This window comes from Myotis yumanensis, unplaced genomic scaffold (genome assembly GCF_028538775.1).
Source record: "Myotis yumanensis isolate MYYU_CA2020_CCGP unplaced genomic scaffold, mMyoYum1.0.hap1 SCAF_17, whole genome shotgun sequence".
NCBI lineage: Eukaryota > Metazoa > Chordata > Mammalia > Chiroptera > Vespertilionidae > Myotis > Myotis yumanensis.
In genome coordinates this window covers 311,356-331,641 of record NW_027223768.1, presented here as the reverse complement: position 1 = coordinate 331,641, position 20,286 = coordinate 311,356, and the positions used below count along the sequence as shown (strand labels likewise).

General features: G+C 50.0%; 1 protein-coding gene across 1 annotated transcript; it reads left to right on the top strand.

Annotated features, from left to right (window-relative positions):
• Nucleotides 1-4,411: 4,411 nt before the first annotated feature.
• Nucleotides 4,412-19,097, top strand: LOC138995670 (butyrophilin subfamily 3 member A3-like). Its single transcript, XM_070396288.1, has 10 exons — nt 4,412-4,482; nt 6,870-7,003; nt 7,223-7,564; nt 9,167-9,448; nt 14,176-14,373; nt 14,484-14,504; nt 14,582-14,608; nt 15,783-15,806; nt 16,204-16,230; nt 18,121-19,097. The coding sequence occupies exons 2-10, from the start codon at nt 6,925-6,927 to the stop codon at nt 18,648-18,650; spliced, it is 1,530 nt and encodes a 509-aa protein (XP_070252389.1). The 5' UTR covers nt 4,412-4,482; nt 6,870-6,924; the 3' UTR covers nt 18,651-19,097.
• The last annotated feature ends 1,189 nt before the right edge of the window (nt 19,098-20,286 follow it).

The window sequence follows — 20,286 nt, the reverse complement described above, 5'->3', positions numbered from 1 at the left end:
CCTAATGCAACACAGATTCCTTACCTCACACGTCTGTAGGTGAGAAGCCCAGTGGTGCTCTGGCCGGGCTGACATCCAGGGGTCTGCAGGCTGGGCTCCTTTCTGGAGGGTCCAGGGAACAGTCTGATTCTTGCTAATTCTGATTGTTGGCAGAATTGAGTTTCCTGCAGTGGTGGGACCCAGGTTGCCATTCCTTGCTGGCTGGCAGGAGAAGCTGGGGACCCTCCAGGCTGGGAGCATCCAGAGTTGTGTTCCCAGGAGGCAGATGTGAGGGAACAATTCAGGTGAAGGGAATGGCATGGGGAACAGAGTCCAGTCCTGGAGACACTGCTAGTGGGACTGTTTCTCGTGTGCTGACTGCAGTGTCAAAATTAGAAGGTAGTGGAGGCTCCAGGGAAAGCATTTAGGGACAGGTGGGGAATGGTATGAAATGTGCCATGGGAAGACTATTCTACAAGAAATGTACACAGTGGCCCAATTGGGGTCTGTGGGCCCAGGAGGAGCTTTGGGTGGGTGTTGGGGTGCTGGGCCCACCAGACCATCAACTGGCAGGCGGGAGCCTGTGCTGGCTGCCATGGTCCTGTTTGCCTCCTGAGAGAGAGAAAGGGCTTTGGCCTGTCACTCAGTCTCCCAAGGACTCTCACTGAGTGTTTTCTGAATGAGTCACAAGTGTCCATAACAACTGCTGTCTGGCTCTGTTCTTCAACCCACGGCCCCTCTTGGTGTCCCCCAATATCTTCCCTGCCCCCCACAAGTCGAGCAACTTGAATGAAATTCTTTGGCTTTGTGAAGAGGGTACTTATATTCACCTCAACATATGCACCAACCCCAGTCACACACACACACACACACACACCATTGCCTCTGAAAAGAGAAAGAGGAAATAAAAAGGCCAGATAATCTCAAAAGGCTAGTAACAGTGCATTTTTCATGCTGAAGCAATTTATTTGTCTTCTACCTAGAAATTAGTCAGGAGTAGACTTGGCCCGGGATCTAGAAATGTTTTCTCTGTCAAGGGCCGGGTGTTAATACTTTGGCTGTGTGGGCCCCGGGGTCTCCTCCATGGCCCCTCCCGTAGCACAATCTTAGATGGAAGGGTTGGCTCTTCTAGTAAACCCTCATGTATGGGCTGCCATTTGAATTTCATAGGATTGGGACATGTCGCCCAATAAGTTAGTTTCCCTGTGTCTCTAGAACAGGAAAGACCACTGGGAGGAGGGCTGCAGAGTGCTGCTGCCTCCTACACTCAGGACTCCTTGTTAACTGAGAAAATCTCTATTGTTTAAGCCAATAACACAATCTGACAGGTCACCCCAGGTGGTGGTTGGAGAGCTGAGGCCTTCAGAACCTCAAGCCCATTCTCCCACACCTACCACCCTCATCAATGTCAGTTGCCTCTCTCTCCCTAACGCATGTGTAGTTAAAATATGCAGTAAAATAGCGCAGAGATGAGGCTTTCCTGGGGTGATGGTATCACAGCTGAGTTAAATCAAGAGAGGACCTTCTCACTGATCACCTAGTGTAGTGGTTCTCAACCTTGGCTGCACATTAGAATCACCTGGGAATGTTTTTAAAATCCTGATTTTTGGGCCTCATCCTCTGGAAATTCTGTTTCTTTGTTACTAATGTTGTGGCATCACCCCATCACAAAGAAACAGAATTTCCTGAGGATGAGGCCCAGAAATCAGGATTTTAAAAACATTCCCAGGTGATTCTAATGTGCACCAAGGTTGAGAAGCACTGACCTAGTGGCATTCCCGTCATCGGCTGCATTTAGCAAGAACTCAGGGCTGACCCAGCTTCTTCATGGGACACGGGAGAACCACGTGAGAATGAAGGTGGAGACAAACCAGGAAAAGCCTAGACTGCCAGGAACCCCCAACACTAGGGCAGATCGTGGACCGCCCTGTGGGGTTCCGGAGCTGAAGCTGAGAAGACAACGCTCTGGGGCTGAAGCCGTCCAGTTGGTGGCACTTTGTGCATCAGACAGACCTAGGGAACCAACGTGCAGCTGTACAGGGGCTGCCGTGGGTGTGTGGTGTGGACTGATACAGAGATGGGGAGGCTGGGCAAGAACCCTTAGCCCAAGTATTTAACCTTCTGCCTCAGAAAACTCTCTGCACTGCCTCATGCCCAGTGAAAGGGTCTTCAACATGAACATGAAGAGAAGTACATTTTTCTCTTTCAAATTTATTTCATAATCCATGTCAAAAACTCTAGCATGAAGGTAATGTTTGAGGGCCCAAGTCCTGTCTGTGAACAACAAAAGCAGAGCCCACGGGATGTGGGGCCTAATGTTTCTGCCATAAGACAACAGTCATGGAGCAGTTCTCCACCTGCAGGTCCTGGGCCATTGATGGTGCAGGAAATCAATATATTACGTAGAGACCAAACTTCAATACACACGAATGGAACTATGAGAGCATGCAGTATATGTAATTGTGTGTGTCCTGAGCTACAATATGAAATGCATTTTATATTGTGGGTCACAGAGGAATAAAAAGGTTTGAGATTTTATTAATCAAAGATGTGGAAACCTGGTGGAGGGAGAGGTGGGCTCCTTGCCCAGGAGCAGGGGGTGCAGGGATGCGCTATGGCCACTAGGGGAGGGGAGGCCTGAGGATTCTCATCTGGGAAGTTAGAGGAAGAGGTGGGAGGAGGAGAAGGGAGAGCTGATGGGAACCAGAAAAGGGGGAGGGGAGAGAGAAGGAGGTGGGGAGGGGGAGGCCGAAATGAAGCACCTGTCCTGTAGGTCCTGGTCCCAGAATGAAGAGACCATGGAACTGGCCGGAACCCAACTTACAAACTACAGTCCAACTCCGGTCAGCCAATCACAGGCAAGCCCACCCAGCCCAGCTACACCGAGTTCCCCCCTGTAGACCCATGAAGGAGGAGAATAATGTGATATAATCTCCTGAGATGTTCGGTGTTTGTTTTGAGGCCTGGTTGCTGTTCTGAGGCATGATTGTAATAGAATCCTGTGTAACACACATGTACCTGCTGCCCTTATAACAAGCTAGTCCTTCATATTAATAATAGGGAAGGAGCCCTAACTGTTTTGCTCAGTGGATGGAGCGTCGGCCTGTGGACTGAAGGGTCCCAGGTTCGATTCTGGTCAAGGGCATGTACCTTGGTTGCAGGCACATCCCCAGTAGGGGGTGTGCAGGAGGCAGCGGATGGATGTTTCTCTCCCATCGATGTTTCTAACTCTCTATCCCTCTCCCTTCCTTTCTGTAAAAAAATCAAGAAAATACATTTAAGCTGAAACTGGTTTTGCTCAGTGGATAGAGCATCGGCCTGCGGACTGAAGGGTCCCAGGTTCGATTCCGGTCAAGGGCATGTACCTGGGTTGCGGGCACATCCCCAGTAGGAGATGTGCAGGAGGCAGCTGATCGATGTTTCTCTCTCTTCGATGTTTCTGACTCTCTATCTCTCTCCCTTCCTCTCTGTAATAAATCAATAAAATATATTTTTTTAAAAAAAGAAAAGAAAATACATTTAAAAAATAATAGGGAAGGAGCAAAGGGGAGGCCACACATAATAAGCAAGGTCATCTGGGCAGCCTCACCAGGAAGCTGCAACTTGATACTCCCCAGGGAGCCAGTCTATTCCCTGGAAATCACTGGGGAGGGCTCCACAAAGGGAAGATGGCACATGTGCAGTGAAGTCGGGGTGACGTGGGGAAGGGGCCTGCCTGTCAGTCTAACCTGGGAACAAAGATCATTGGCTAAAAGGGTGGACCCCAATGCAAGCCCATCAACATTGGGAATACATAAACTCCAGACTAAGTGACCCGTCTTAGCGCACCATGCACCCCCGCCACACACACACACACACACACACTCACACAATGGGCTGCAGTTGGGAACACAAGCTCACCCGCCAGGTGCTGGACAGGATGGGACTGTGCAAATATGGAGCAGGAACTCTGGGAACGGCTGCAATCCTGGTTTTGCTGAAGACAAAATGGGACTTTTTCATGGCAGGACAGAGGGAGAGGGGCTCTTGGAAACTCAGGGGTTTGGTTCCACAGAAATAAAGCTTCCCCAGTACCTCATCCTCCTGTGGGGCCTCAGGAAATGTTTGTTCCCCAGACACCCTGAGCCCCCCCTCCACCAGCAGCAGAGGGAGACACAGAGAGCACCCCACTGATCACCCAGCCAGTACAGAGTAAATGTTATGATCATCATCATTTTTTAATAACCTGCTTTCAAAGAGGGTCTGTGCACTGTTTTTGTCCTGAGCAAGCATTCTTTCCCCCACCCTCTCTTCCAGATCAGAGACCCAGCTGTAATGAAGACCTATCAGGTGCCTTTGTTCTGTGGTTTTCAGCTGGGAGTGCCAAGGGTAAGTGGAGGGAGTTGATAAAAGCCAGGGCCCCAGGGCTCCTTAGGAGAGAGGCTGAGAGCCTGCAGGGTGTTCCTCACCCAGAGAAGGAGTGTGATGCTGGAGGACACAGGTGGGGGTAGCACTCAGGGCAAGGTAAGGCCTGAACTGGGAAATCTGTGGGAGGGAGAGAATGGGAATCAGTGAGCCTCTCAGCTGCATAGCAAAGGCCTCTTACAGTCTCTCCTGCTTCTCTCTGGGAATGTGAACTAAGAGATTCCAAAAGACAGGTTGATAGGAAATCCAGGTTTGGCTGCCTGCCCCTGGGAAGCCCATAATGGAGAGGCTGGGGCTGGTGGAGGGAAGGTAGTTTCTGCTAGACACCGCAGCGTGAGAAGATGGTGGACTCATGTTGCACAGACCATCTTAACAACTGGACATGGGCAGGGTGTTTGTAAGGAGGGAGAAAGAAGGGGTGGGTGGGGGAACCAGAACAAAGGGAACAAAAGGAGGAGGTTGAGGGTTCTCCTTTGAGGGGACTAGTGGAAGACAACACAGTCTGTGCAGGTTACTGGTTGAAGGTCAGCAAACCTCCTGGAGCAGGAATGTCTGAAGGATGGAGTCTGCTTCTTTTGAAGTTGGTTGCTGGAATTCTGAAGCAAACAGGTGGTTTATGTGCAACCACATACTAGTGAGAGGTCATCGTTTACAGAAAAAATGTTAAAAGAACGGTGGGGTAGGTTGCATGGTGTGTGTCTTAAAGATGCAGAGGTAATGGTGTTCATTACAGAATTATTTGTAATATAGAAAAATCTGGAACAGCAGACATGTACAACAGTTGGAGAATGGATAAACAGCACGTTGTCTGACAGTAGAGGGGTTTCCAATCCATAAGTCTTTGGCCATCTGTACCTCCTCTTTGGAAAAATGTCTATTCAGACTCTTTGCCCATTTTAAAAAATGAATTATTTGGTTTGTTGGTGGTAAGTTGTAAGAGTTCTTTATAAATTTTGGATATTAATCATGTATGGGACGTATCATTGGCAAATATCTTCTTCCATTCAGTAGGTTGTTTTAGATTGACATGACCTCATGTTTATTTTCCTTCTGTTGCCTTTGCCCAAGGAAACGTGTCTAAAAGGACATTACTAAGGGCATTGTCAGAGAATTCAGTGCCCATGTTTTCTTCTAGTTTTATAGTTTCTGGGTCTCACATTTATATCCTTAATCCATTCTGTGTTTATTCTTGTATAAGGTGTAAGAAAGTGATCCAGTACGTTCCTTTGCGTGTATTTGTCCAGTGTCCCCAACACCATTTTGAAGAGACTGTCTTTACCCCGTCATATATTCTTGCCTCTTTTGTCACAAATTAATTGACCGTATGAGTGAGAGTTCCTTTCTAGGCTTTCTGTTTTGTCCCATTGAATATGTGTCATGTCAGTCCCATGCTGTTTTTATTCATGTAGCCTTGTAGTATAGTTTATATCAGGGAGGGTGATACCCCAGCTTTGTTCTTTCTCAAGATTTCTTTGCTTATTTGCGGTCTTTTGTGGTTCCATATAAATTTTACAATTTGTTGTTCTACTTCTGAGAAGAAGGCCATTGGTGTTTTAATAGGGATTGCATTGAATGTGGATATTGCTTTAGGCAGTAAGGACATTTTAACAATATTAATCCTTCCAACCCATGAGCATGGTGTATCCTACCCTTCCATTTATTTATATCCTCTTCAACTTCTATCTTTAGTGTCTTATAGTTTTCAAACTCTAGGTCTTTCACCTCTTTGGTTAAATTTATTCCTAGGTATTTTATGCTGTGCGGGTAAACTTGTAAATGAAGTTTTTTAAATTTTCTCCTTCTGAAGAAATATATATATATTTTTTGCAAAATAGGTCCAGAAATATTTACATTCATATGAAGCAAAGTATAGCATTAACACTGTAAATTAAATAAATTTTATTTTTATGAGTCTTTTCAATTTAAAGTTATTTATAACAAGGAATAAAATGCAATAACTATCTCTGAAAATCAGTGGAAATATATTCCTCTCTCTGAGATCTTAAAATTTCAAACACTCAGTTAAGTAGAAAGTACAAGGAGCAGGGGACTCCAGCTCCTGCTCTGAGAGCAGTGGGAGCCTCTGGAGGCTGAGGAGAGGCGTGAAGTGAGGGAGGCAGGAGCATTCGGGCTGTGGAGTAGAGCAGAGACTGAGGGGCCCCAGTGGAACCTGGGATCAGAGAGGGGGGCCCTGCATTAATTAGAGTAAGATGCTGGAGGCACGACAGGCTGTCCAGGAAGTGTGGGCAAATGGAAGCTTGTGAACACATTGGACAAAGATCCCAGGACTCCCAGGTGGCCAGGGCCAAGGGAAGGACACTTAAGGTTACTTCCTTTAGGGTGGTTTTCCATGTTGGAGTCAAAGGTGAAGAGACTCCTAAGCAGGCATTTCAGAGGAGGCTCTGGGGTCACCAGTGATGGTGGCTGCACCGGGAGTCAGTCCTGGGGAGGCAGAAGTCTCATGTGGATTCTCCATCTTCCTCCAGGTCGTCATTTCTACCAATTCCTTCTGGTGTCTCTCTGTCTGCACAACAGTCAACAATGATGAGGTCCCTGACCTTCCATCTGCTCTACCTTCCCGTCTGCTTCGCCTTGGTCCAGCTGCTCATGCCCTGCTCAGGTAGGGACCATGTGCATTTATGTACCTGGAGCAGTTACCTATAACGCCCACTCAGAACCTTGGAGTCCTTCCCACACCTGCGAGGCCCATCCACACTGTAAACCTGTCAAAACTGAGTCCTTTTCTAGGTGTTTGTTACCTCACCCTCCCTGCCTGGGACACCCCCGTACCCTCTGGCCTTTAGCCCCCTCTGATGGAGCACCCCTTTCTGCTCACCAGCTCAGTTTGCTGTGGTTGGACCCCCTGAGCCCATCCTGGCCATGGTGGGTGAAGTAGCTGAGCTGCCCTGTCACCTGTCCCCGAAGATGAGCGCTGAGACCATGGAGCTGATGTGGCTGCGATCTGGCCTCAGGCAGGCGGTGTGTACATATGCAGATGGCAAGGAAGGAACAGAGATAGCAGAGTATCGAGGGAGAACCTCCATTTTAAGAGAGGACATCGCTGAGGGGAAGGCTGCTCTGCGGATTCACAAGGTCAAAGCCTCTGACAGTGGGACCTACCAGTGTTATTTCCAAGATGCCTATTACGTTGCAAAAGCCCAGGTGGAGCTGCAGGTTGCAGGTGAGTCTGAAGCTGTTTTGAGCTCCCTCTTCTGTGGGGCCTGGGGACACAGGCTCCAAGCCCACCTCACAGACCTCTGCGTACACCCCAGCAGCTGCCTCCCTCCTCCACCTCTGCTTCTCTGGGCTCTTGACAGATTCAGGTTTTCCTGCAGGAAGGGCTCCTCCTGAACCATGTGAAGACGTCCCTCCTGCAGCCACCAGGGTCTCAGCAGGGATGTGGGGTTGGGGCAGGAAGGCTGAGAAAACCTTCCCTCGTGGGGGGCACACAGTAGAGTGGGTTCAGTTGTGTTCCAGGCAGTGGACCTGGGCCCCCCAGGTGATTGCTGCTGTGGGTCCAGGGAGGCTGAGCAGCAGGGACATCACCTGTGCTGCCATTTCTGTCAACCAAAGGCCCCAGGATCACACCTGCAGTTGAACAAGTTGAGTTTGGTACTAGTTGCAATGAGGAGAACACACAGTGTGGAAACATGGGGTGTCCCCATGAGGGGTGCCAGGGAGACTTGGTGTAACTTTGGGCTGATAGGGGACCAGGGGAGGGTTTATGGAAGGAGGGCTTTGCTCTTGGTGAGATGCTGTCAGTATGGTATGGGGTGGAACTGATCACTCACACCTAGGACAGGGGATGATTGCTCACTGCTGTGGTCTGCACACTGTTCATGTGTTATTCTGTGTTCAGATCTGATGACTGAGTGGTCTTCATTTGTCCTGACCCATCACAGGGACAAAGCATTCTTGTCTGATGCTGCTGTTCCATGACATTGTTCATGTCCAACATCATTTTTCTTTCTCGGGGCACAGCCCTGCCTTGCACAGGAAGGAAGGTGGGGGTGGGAGATCCTGGCTTTCTCCCTGCAGGGCCTCCTCAGCCAACTACAGTCCCTTCCTGAGACCACAGCTCCTCTTAAGAAATCCCTCCCTATAGGACTGGGTTCTTTCAAGCCTTCAAAAGGCTTCTTCCAACCCCCCGACCCCCTTGGGTTAAGACTTTAGGGACTGGTGGTAACAGCTCACCATTCCTGGCCTGGGTCAGCTCTCTCCCATGTAGTCTTTCCCCTTACACAACCACAAAATAAAAATGCCCTGAGTCCAAAGACCCGAAAAAGAGGCTGTAATCTCTAGATTAATGATATCAAGAGTTCACCACGGTGACTTTCATACCAGGAACAGCGTGGGTGGCAGCAATACAACATGCATATCCTCCCCACCACCTGGCAAAGCCTAAAGCTCACACAGGACAAGCAGGATAGATAGGGGACTGAGGCTTGACCCGCCCAGATAAGGGGGAATGACTACATGCTTGGGGCGGTGAGGGCCAGTTCCAGGAACCAGCACTGGACAGGGGGAGGGTCCAGGTGTCTCTGAGGGGATCCATGGGAAGCAGTCTCTGTTCTGGCCCAGATCCAGCTGGATCGAGCTCGAGGGTCCACCAGGGTCAGGCAGTGGTCACCTCATGGAACAGTCTCCCCTGCACAGCACACGTGGTAAACAGCTCCTTAGTGAACCCTGCCTCCGTGATCTAGTGGAGTGAGCTCCCGTTCCCGATGGACCCTCACCAACACAGAGGCCTCCCCATGACTCAGGCTCACTCTTCCTTCCCCAGCCCTGGGCTCTGATCTTCACGTTGAAATGAAAGACAATGAGGATGGAGGGATCCGTGTGGAGTGCACGTCTGCAGGCTGGTATCCACAGCCCCACGTAGAGTGGAGAGGTGAAGGGGGAGAGAGCTTGCCCGCCATGGCAACACCTGGGGCTGCAGATGGAGAGGGTCTGTACGCAGCCAAGTCGTCTGTGATCCTGAAAGGCGGCTCTGGGAAGGGGGTCTCCTGTGTCGTCAGAAACCCCCTGCTCAGCCAGGAGAAGACAGCCAGGGTCTCCATTGCACGTGAGTACCTTGCCCCACACTGAGCTCAGCTGTGGCCACTGGGAGAAGGAGGCCTGAGTGACTGCTGCTGACCTGGGTCTGTGCAGTGAACACAAGGCTCAGAGCAGGGACCTGGGTGCCCTTTGCCCCTTGAAGCTGTTGATGTCACAGACATTTTCTGAGCATCCCTGCTGCCTCCACCTGGGACAGGCGATGGGGATGGGCAGATGGTAACTGTCAGCAAACACATGACAAAGTGGGGAAAGTGTGTGCAGACACGTCCTGGGGAAAGGGCTGAGCTCCTCAAAACATGAAACAGCTCCGCACAGAAATGAACGGTTCCCAGAAGGAAACACCTCGGGGAAGGGTGTCCAGTCTCACTGAGCAGGGAGACGTTCCCACCTGTGAGATGGGCAGCAAACAAACCATGTGGTTGGTAACACTGATGGCAGGACTGTGGGGAGACAGTCACTCTTAGATGTGTGTTGGTATAATTTGATATATGTTTTTATAAATTGACACAGCTTATGTTGGGGAATGAGGGGAGTAGATCAATCTTAATCCAAAATATTTATTGACCCAAAATCCCAGTTCTAGAAATTTATGTGACAGATCAGCGTGGGATTGTGTGAAATAACTGATGGACAAAGTTATTTCTTTTTAAAAAATACATTTTTATTGATTTCAAAGAGGAAGGGAGAGGGAGAGAAAGAGAGGAACATCAATGATGTGAGGGAATCATCAGCTGCCACCTCCACGCCCCACACTGGGAACCAAACCTACAACCCAGGTTTGTGCCTTTGACCGGAATCAAACCTGGGACCCTTCTGTCCACAGGCCAATGCTCTATCCACTGAGCCAAACCAGCCAGGGCACAAAGTCATTTCTTAGAGCATCAGTTATAATAACAATAGTCACAGACAGTTCAGATGCCACCCATGGGGACTCCTGTGCAGTGGAGGCTGCCCTGTGGGAGGAAACACAGACGTGCTCTCCACGCCGAGAGGGAAAGGTCCCCAGGACCCATGAAGCACTGAGGAACAAGCTGCGGAGCAGCTTGCATAGATGGTGCCTGTGGTGTAAGCAAGAAAAATAAGAAGATGTTTAATATATATATTTAACAGGTTCCAGTCCAGGCATTATTATTATTTCAATGTAATGCAATTTGTTTCTTTTTCTTTATTGCCTAAAGTTTTACATGTGTCTCCTTTTTCCCGATTGACTCCCCCACGCCCCAGCCATTTCCACCGCAGCCAAGCCCCCACCACTCCAGTGTCTGTGTCCATTGGTTATTCTAATATGCATGCATACAAGTCTTTTGGTGCCTCTCTAACCCCCCAACTCCCCTGCCATTTGTCTCTGGATCTATTTTTTCTTTCTTTCAATTTTTTATTGATTAAGTTATTACATATGTGTCCATATCCCACGTTACCTCCTATACCCCCAATCATGCCCTCACCCCCCTGTTGACTGTGTCCATTGGTTAGGCCTATATGCTTGCATATAAGTCCTTTGGTTGATCTCTCCCCTTTACCCCCAGTCTCCCCTACCTTCCCTCTGAGGTTTGACGGTCTGATCGATGCTTCTCTGTCTCCAGATATGTTTTTGTTTATCAGTTTATCTGGATCTATTTTTGTTCATCAAATTATGTTGATCATAATATCCCACATATGAGTGAGATCATGTGATATTTATCTTTCTCTGACTGGCTTATTTCTCTTAGCATAATGCTCTTCAGTTACATTCATGCCGTTGCAAATGGTAAGAGTTCCTTATTTTTTACAGCAGCATAGTATTCCATTGTGTAGATGTACTACAGTTTTCTAATCCATTCATCTACTGATGGGCACTTAGGCTGTTTCCAGATCTTAGCTATTGTAAAGTGTGCTGCTGTGAACATAGGGGTACATATACCCTTTCTGATTGGTGTTTCTGGTTTCTTGGGATATAGTCCTAGAAGTGGAATCACTGGGTCAAATGAGAGTTCCCTTTAACTTTTTGAGGAAACTCCATACTGTCTTCACAGTGGCTGCACCAGTCTGCATTCCCACCAGCAGTGCACGAGGGTTCCTTGTTCTCCACATCCTTGCCAGCACTTGTTGTCTGTTGATTTTTTGATGATAGCCATTCTGACAGGTGTGAGATGGTATCTCATTGTTGTTTTGATTTGCATCTCTCGGCTGATTTGTGACTTTGAGCATGTTTTTATATGTCTCTTGGCCTTCTGTATGTCCTCTTTAAAGAAGTGTCTACTTAGGTCCTTTGCCCATTTTTTGACTGGGTTGTTTATCTTCCTTTTGTTAAGTTGTATGAGTTCTCTGTAAATTTTGGAGATTAAACCCTTATCTGAAACAGCATTGGTAAATATGTTCTCCCATGCAGTGGGCTTTCTTGTTGTTTTGTTGATGGTTTCTTTTGCTGTGCAGAAGCTTTTTATTTTGATGTAGCCCCATTTGTTTATTTTCTCCTTAGTCTCCATTTCCCTAGGACAGTGGTTGGCAAACCAAGGCTCGTGAGCCACATGGGACTCTTTGGTCCCTTGAGTGTGGCTCTTCCACAAAATACCAGAATTGAGCGTGCAGGTACGGTGCGATTGAAATTTCGTGGCCCATGTGCAGAAGTCAGTTTTTGGCCTGGGCGAGTCTATTTTGAAGAAGTGGCGTTAGAAGAAGTGGGGGGCTGTCCAGCGGTCTGGCGACAACAGACGCGATGCAGGTGGGCCGTGGGATACACGGTGCGGGGGAGGTGCATGCAATTCATGCAGGAGTTGAGTGTGGATGGGAGAGTTGGAAGGGGTCGAACTTAGCAAACATACCTCAATCAGATTGAGGACATTTTTAGCAAAGGCCAGCTTAGGAGTACCCTAAGTAAGTTAATAACAATGTACCTACCTACATAGTTTAAGTTTTAAAAATTTGACCCTCAAAAGAAATTTCAATCATTGTACTGTTGATATTTGGCTCTGTTGACTAATGAGTTTGCCGACCACTGCCCTAGCAGCTGTGTTGGTAAAGATATTGGTATGACATATGTTTGCTACTTTGCTGCCCATGTACTCTTATAGGATTTTTATGGTTTCCTGTCTTATGAGTTCTCTCTCTCCTGCATTGACTTGAAAGCACAAAATACAACACAACAAGACACAACACATAGGGCATCAAACACAAGGATTCACAATACCAATAACCCCAAATAAAGGTGACCACCAGAGAAAAAAGAACTAGGGGAGAGAAAAGAGTGAAAAAATGATATTGAGAAAAGGAAAAAATGCAATAGAGAAAAGAAAAAGAAGAAAAAAAAGAGGAAAAATTATATGTATATTGGGAGAAAACTCCAAAAAACCAACAACCAATCCAAAAAATGCAAACAACAGACACCCAAACAACAGACACGAAGATGACTCTCAAGAGGCAGAGCTTACTTCTCTCTCTAGGTCAGTGGTTCTCAACCTTGACTGCACATTAGAATCACCTGGGAATCTTGTTAAAATCCTGATTTCTGGGCCTTATCCTCCAGAAATTCTGTTTCTTTGTTATTAATGTTGTGTCCGCACCGCATAACAAAGAAACAGAATTTCCGGAGGATGAGGCCCAGAAATCAGGATTTTAACAAGATTCCCAGGTGATTCTAATGTGCAGCCAAGGTTGAGAACCACTGCTCTAGGTGATCTCTGACCTTTCTGTCCACGGATTGCCTCTCCAGTTGTTTAATTCTCCAATTCCGGGTGGGTGTTATTTGGTGCAGCTCTTCCTTCCATCTGCTCTGTGAGAAGGCGCAGGACCCGTCCGTGTACTCAGCTGCCAGCTTGTCTCCCTCTGGACAAACTTTTTAGGTGCCCAGGGCCAGGGAGGCTGGAGTCCTGGTGTTCGTGGGTTGGCAGCTGAGGCAGCTGGTCCCTGGTCGTTGTGGTTTTAGGGTCCCGGGAGGTATCCGAGGTCTCCTGGGTGGAGATGAGGCTGGGCTCCCAATCACAGCCGCTCTCCCCTTCAAGATGATGCGTTCCCTGCAGCACAGCCCGCCGCTCAAGAGAGGTTTCAGCAGCAGCAGCGGCTGCCCCACTGGGGAGCCCGGTCTGCCAGCCCCACAGTCCCCTGGAACATAGCTGTCCCTCCCTCCCTCACACACACAGACACTCCCGTGGAACATAGCCGTCCCTCCCTCACACGCACACACAGACACTCCCGTGGAACATAGCTGTCCCTCCCTCACACACACACACAGACACCCCCGCCGTCCACGCCCTCCCTTCTGCTCTCTCACTCACACACTATCTTACAGCCGGCTGTCCTGTTGGTTGCAATCTTGGATCTTGAAGATGTTTATGTTTTTAAAATGAATAAACTCTCGCATGGCACTGACGTCGTGTCAGGGACTTTAGAGCATTAACGTCATGCTCTGCCGATCAGGACCCTGAGGACAGAAGGGCTACGTCACTGGTTCAAGGTCACAGAGCTGCTCAGGCAGAAGACCCTGAATGTGACCCCAGGACCTCCAGCCCCAAAGGTCACCTTCTGAGTCAGCAGGTTAAGCCGCTGATGAGACGCTGATACACGGGGGAGGGAGTGGAGAGGAGGCTCCAGTGACTGTCTGTACATTATGTTCTAACTGTTCCCATGTGAGAGCCAGACATGGGGACACTAGTCTGTGTGACAGGAAGAGTTCTGGGCATTTTGGGAAGAGCAATGTCGCTTCCCCTCCTGGAGACCCCGTGCCCCTTGGGCTGAGTGGCTGAGGCTTTCCTTCCGCAGGCCCCTTCTTCTCCTGTGCGAAGCCCTGGCAGGTGGCTGTGGGGGTGACTCTTCTGACTCTGTTTGGAACCCTGGTCGGGGGGGTGTTCTTCTGGCGACAACACAAGAAAATCTCGGCCTTGAGCCACGAGAAGGAGAGGGAGCGAGAAGAGAAACAAGCAGCACAGGGGAAGGAGCAGCAGGAGCGAAACTCAAAAGGTGAGGCCTGGCTGCAGGTGGGTGGGTCCCCCGCCCCAGGTCGCCCATCCACAGCCTGGGTCCCCCCTTCCGTCCCCATGACAGCACCTTCTCTTTCTGCTTATTTCCAGAGACGCTGGAGTTGTTGCTCAGTAAGTCCTGATCCCCCACCAGCGGGTTCTGGGGTCCCTGGTTACCCCCTCACTGACCCCTCCCTTTTCCCCTGCAGGGTGGACAAAGGAGCAGATCATAGCGCGTGAGTACCTAGACCTGGACCTGCCTCTGAGATTCTCTGCTGGGACCTGTCCAGCCCCTTCCTCACCCCTGACCGCCCAGGGGAAGGAATGAAGACGCTGATGGGGGAGGTCCGCAGGGTTTCCTCCCTGGAGAAAGGGGTCAGGCTCTCTCCACCAGGCCGCTCACACCCGGATGTCCAGGGAACCCCAGAAAGGAGAGGGGAGATGGACTCAGGATGGGAGTCCTCCCTCCCTGGCTCCTGTACAGAATCTATCGGCTGCGGAGAGGAAACCAGAAGGAGAGAGAACATTCTCTTCTAAGGAGGAGGGGCTGGTGTCAGTTGTCCCAGATTTGTCATAACTGCTGAAAAGTAGTGTCTGAAATTTTCTCATTAACTCACCCAATTCTTTTTGGAAATAGGCAGGAAATCATGCAGATTGAGTAGATGGATTCTAGCACACGTATGCATACATGTATGCACACGGCAAGCCTAGCCAGGTACAGGAGGAAGACAGTCACTTCGTATGCCAGGTGCATGGGATCCAAGACCCAGTGGGTGCCTGGCCCACGGATAGCACCACACCCTGTGCATAGTAGCTTTCTCCTTCTCACTTAAAGGAAGGCTTCTCATTGCCACACCCCAATGGGTCATTGCAATGATGGGTCATTGTTAAGTAACATCAGGGGACTTTCACACAAGCCCTGTGATGCTGAGGCAGATCTGACCATAGAGACGGCTCCTAGGTGACTAAGTGGCTCATGGGAGGAACACAGGGTGGACGTGCTGGGCACAGAGATGTCCTCAGGTTGGCATGTGAGAGACGGATGGCACAGGATGTCATCACGCCACTCGGAATGATGTGCAATTTAAAACTTATGAATTGCTTATTTCTGGAATTTTCCATTTAATATTTTCCAACTGTGGTTGACAGAGGGTAACTGAAACTTCAGAAAGTGAAACGATGGTTGAAGGTGACTGCTGTACAGACACGTACAGGACAGACCTGCAGGTGCAGCTGGGAAAGCCCCACTCGGTGCCTGTAGGTCACTAGGTTCTGGTGACTTTAAAGAGGAGGAGGGAGCAGGGAACTGAACAGGCAGATGAGAGGGAGGTTGGGGGTCAAAGGGAAGAGAGAAGAAGGAAAGGACTCAGAAATGACAGTTGAGGTGACCCTGCCTGTCTTCCTTTGCAGGTGACAGGTCTCGGGCCTATGCTGGTGAGTGACTCATGCTCTCTGGTTCCTGGCACTTGTGTACAAAGCCCTCAAACCCTTTCTGTGCTGGTGAGGGGTCATCAGACCCTGCTCAGAGCTCATGTTCTGTGGAGGACCACCCTGCCTCTCTGGACACCCAGAGAGGACCTCCCAGCTCCAGCGTCCCCTCACCTGCTGCCATACACGCCCACACCTGGGCACAGCCTGGCCCCGTCACACACAGCCCCACCGTGATGGAGGGAAGCCCAACATTCTGAGAGCTTTTATGCCTCCTCCTCAGAGCTGTGGAGGAAGGAAACTAGATATTGGTGGGAAGGAGAGGGAAGAGGCTCAGTGAGGAGGATGGTGGGGAGAGAACAGAAATGATGACCTTTCCTTGCCTGTGTCTCCTTCCTTTCAGAGTGGAAGAGGGCCCTTTACCAACCTGGTGAGTGAGTCACTGTGTGTTCCCTGGGACAACACAGGGGCCTGGCTCCCTTTTTCTTCTCCTGCTCTTGACTGGGGGACATCTGGGTGGGTGGCATTAGGTCCCCACAGTGTGCCCATCTGCTGCCAAAGGGCTGCTGCTCTGGGCTTCCCCAGGTTTTTGGGGGAAGGAGGAGGCATGAGGGTTGGAGCTGGGGGCTGGGGCTGGAGGGAGAGGGAGGAGGTGACCTGGCCCAGCTGCTGCCCCTCCTGCCCTGAGCCTCCTCAAGTTGTTCCATGTCTCTTAGTCCCTTTGGGATAATGGTGGTCATTCCTACCATGTGAGGGTGGATTTAAGACTAGACGAGGTGATGAGTGTGTGTTGGTCAAAATGCCAAGAGGGAAGCCATTGCCTGTTCACAATGGGTGTGTGTCTGATGGTAATGACCACAGTCAGGAGAAGGTTCTTAAGACCTAAAAGTGATGTAGGCGACTCCTTAGGTTATAACAGACTGTATTATAGAGTCATTTACTCACAGGGGTGAGGGGTTGGAGCAGACAGAATAGGTGTCAGTCTGCACAGACTGTTACAGTACTTGTTTAACACACAACTCGGGTACTAATGGTTGTCAGGACAAAGGGACAAAGTGTGGCAGCACCAGCCATACCTCCTGGGGTCTTGTGGTGGATGGTTCTTTATAATCGATACCATCACATTAGGTGTTGACCTCCTTGTCATGTCGTTCTAGTGTTACTAACAGAACTGTTTATGGCTACATCTTAAGGAACACACATCATCATCACCCTGAAGGCTTTGGTGTGCCCGCTGAGGACAGGGAGGTTGGTCAAAGGTCACAGCATGAAGAGATGAAGTAAATCAGACACAGAGATGGAGTTGGTTTGATTCAGCCACATCTGCCCAGTGATTACAGCGGGTTTAGGGAAGGACCTACCTACGGAGGCAGGGGTCGTGTTAAGGGAAACCACAAGGAAGAGCAGCGCCCCAGGCTCACAGCAGTGGGAGCTGCCACCACCCCCAGGCCCAGGGCAGAGGGACAGGGAGCAGTCACTGGAGCCCTGAGGAGGCTGTGGCTCAGGGAGAGGCTGCCTGAGAGGAGGCTGCTCTGTTATAGCGTCTCCATCACAGGAAGTGGGGAAGTTGGGGCTGTGCCTCTCTTTCCTTCCCTCCAGTCTTCAGCCAGCACTGCCCTTGGCCAAAGCTAACAGGTGATCAGAGGCAAGAGAGCCCAGTGATGCTGCCCAAGGAGGACGATTCCTGGGCAAAGAGGGAGGGGCAGGTGGGGAGTGAGGATCACATAGAGCCCAGCATGGCCCAGCACAGCAGAGACCTGGTCCCTGTGACCACACCAGGTGCTTCCTGGATGCCTGATCTTGGGCTAAACACAGCTCACTTTCTGTTTTATTCTACTGTAGAGATGAGTATTTTTATTCCCATTTTACAGATATCACATTGAGACTTGCGACTTTAAATAGTGTGTGTGTGTGTGTGTGTGTGTATGTGTGTGTGTAAAAAGAGACCGTGCAGGAAAGAAAGTCATCCAGCTCAGCAGGGTAGTATAAGGGTTGGGGCCCTTGGAATCCATCTGAGTAGGAATTGGAATCCATGTAATTATGGAGCACAGGTGGGCACAGTCATTCTGGGGAGGAAACAGGAGAAAGATAGAAGGCACTTGAGATGGCGGGTTAGGCAGAGCCCAGCCCTCCTCACCCTCCCTTCCTCACTGACCACCAGGCCCTGTGGTGTCTCTTGGTTTTGCTGAGGGTCACACTCAGGGCAGCTGGGACCCCAGGCTCTGGGCTCGCGTCTCACCAGCCAGACCCAAGCCTTGGAGCCTGAGGCTCTCAGATCCCGAAACCATGGCTGACTCCACACCATTGGAATTCTCTGCAGCTGACGTGATTCTGGATCCCGACACTGCGCACCCCAATCTCCTTATTTCTGAGGACCAGAGGAGCCTGAACTATACAGATGCAAGGCAGAGCCTGCCAGACAACCCCAAGAGATTTCTGGATCGTTACTGTGTGCTGGGCTGTGAAAGCTTCACATCAGGGAGACATTTCTGGGAGGTAGAGGTGGGGGACAGGAAACAGTGGAATTTAGGGGTGTGTAGGGAGAACGTGGAGAGAAAACATTATGTTATAATGACACCCCAGAATGGATTCTGGACAATAGCACTGTTGGGTGGGCAAGACTTCCATGGTGAATCTGATCCCTGGAGCAAACTCACAATGGTCAACCTTCCTAAAAGAGTGGGGGTTTTCTTGGACTATGAGATGAGGGAGGTCTCCTTCTATGATGCCATCAATGGACTGCACATCTTCACCTTCCCACAGGCTTCCTTCTCTGGGCCTCTCTTCCCTCTTTTCAGGCTTTTGTCAGAGGAGCCCACTGACTTGACCATTTGCCCGGCACAAGAATGAGTGGGGAGTTCCCTTGTGTCTGACCCACTGCCTGACCCTTCCCTGGAGACCCCAGTGACCTCAGGCTCAGCTGATGGCAATGAGGACCCTCAGGCGGAAGAATGGTGCAGGGAGTTAATTAACTTTCCAAAGCTCCCTCCCTGCAGCCATAGCTCACATTCACAGAAATCTTAGAAGGTGGTGGCTGCTGGGCTAAGTGCTTCATGTGAATCTCACTCCCCAATCCTCACAACACCCCTGTGAGGTGGCCTCATTGAAAGTGTGGAAAGGGAGGCAGGGCCCAGGGAAGTGACATGTATTTCATGCAGAAACTAGTGCTGCTGGAGGTATTTGACCTCTGACCCTCCCTCTACCTCCAGTCTGTTCCTTTGCAGCCAGTTGTTCCTGTTGGGCAGGGTCATGGGCAGCCTGATGTTCCTTCCCAGGGCCCCAGGGTGAAGGTCACTGTAGGTGACTATGAAGGCCACACCCCACCTGGTTCCTTCAAGGGGGACTGTCAGAGCCATGGTCCACTGCTCCATTGGCTGGCTGTCCATGATTACGTCCTCTACAGAATGAATTCACAGTGATCACATCACTCAGGGCTGAGAAGGGACTAGAGGCCAAACTCCTAACCAGTTTGAGACCTGTGATCATGAAGCCCAACCAGCCCTCCAGCTTCATCCCTAAAGCTCATGTGTGAGGCATGAATTTTGGGGGAAGGGAGCCAGGTGAACTGCAGTGGAATTTTTATCACATTGTGGCCCCAAATCCAGGTAAGGGACACTCCACGCTGAGCATGCACTGATGTTCCCGGAGGTTCCTGTAAATCAGTGGTTCTCAACCTGTGGGTCGCGACCCCTTTGGTGGTCGAACGACCCTTTCACAGGGGTCGCCTAAGATCATCCTGCATATCAGATATTTACATTATGATTCATAACAGTAGCAACATTACAGTTATGATGTAGCAACGAAAATAATTTTATGGTTGGGTCACAACATGAGGAACTGTATTTAAAGGGCCAGAAGGTTGAGAACCACTGGTTTAACTGCTGGGTCCTGGGGAAAAGCCCTCCATCACCATCTCTGTGATTGGTCAGCACTGTGTCCCCTCCACCCGGCAGGTGGTTCTCAGGTGACATTTGTTAAATAAATTGGTTAATGGTCTTCACTCTGCATCTGAGCTTCTAGATTTTCACCCCCACAGCTTACCCACCACATTTTCACAAAATCCTTATTGTATTAGCTTTGTAAGCTGCTGTAATAAAAACCACACATTTCATGACCTAATGCATCACAGATTCCAGACTGCACACGTCTGTAGGCGGGAAGCCCAGTGTGGCTCTGGCCGGGCTGACATCCAGGTGTCTGCAGGCTGGCTCCTTCTGGAGGGTCCAGGGAACAGTCTGTTTCTTGCTAATTCTGGTTGTTGGCAGAACTGAGTTTCCTGCAGTGGTGGGACCCAGGTTGCCATTCCTTGCTGGCTGTCAGCAGAAGCTGGGAACACTCCAGGCTGGGAGCACACGGAGTTGTTTTCCCAGGAGGCAGATGTGAGGGAACAACTCAGGTGAAGGGAATGGCATGGAGGTCGGGGTTCCATCCCTGGTGGGGGGCGTGCAGGGGGCACCCGGTCAATGATTCCCTCTCCATGTTTCTC

Bases quoted from the DNA above. Each gene is read 5' to 3' on its own strand.
- LOC138995670 (XM_070396288.1), top strand. From the start codon at position 6,925: ATGATGAGGTCCCTGACCTTCCATCTGCTCTACCTTCCCGTCTGCTTC. The intron at 7,004-7,222 runs GTAGGGACCATG...TCTGCTCACCAG, and splicing joins GCTGCTCATGCCCTGCTCAG to CTCAGTTTGCTGTGGTTGGA. The intron at 9,449-14,175 runs GTGAGTACCTTG...TTCCTTCCGCAG, and splicing joins AGCCAGGGTCTCCATTGCAC to GCCCCTTCTTCTCCTGTGCG.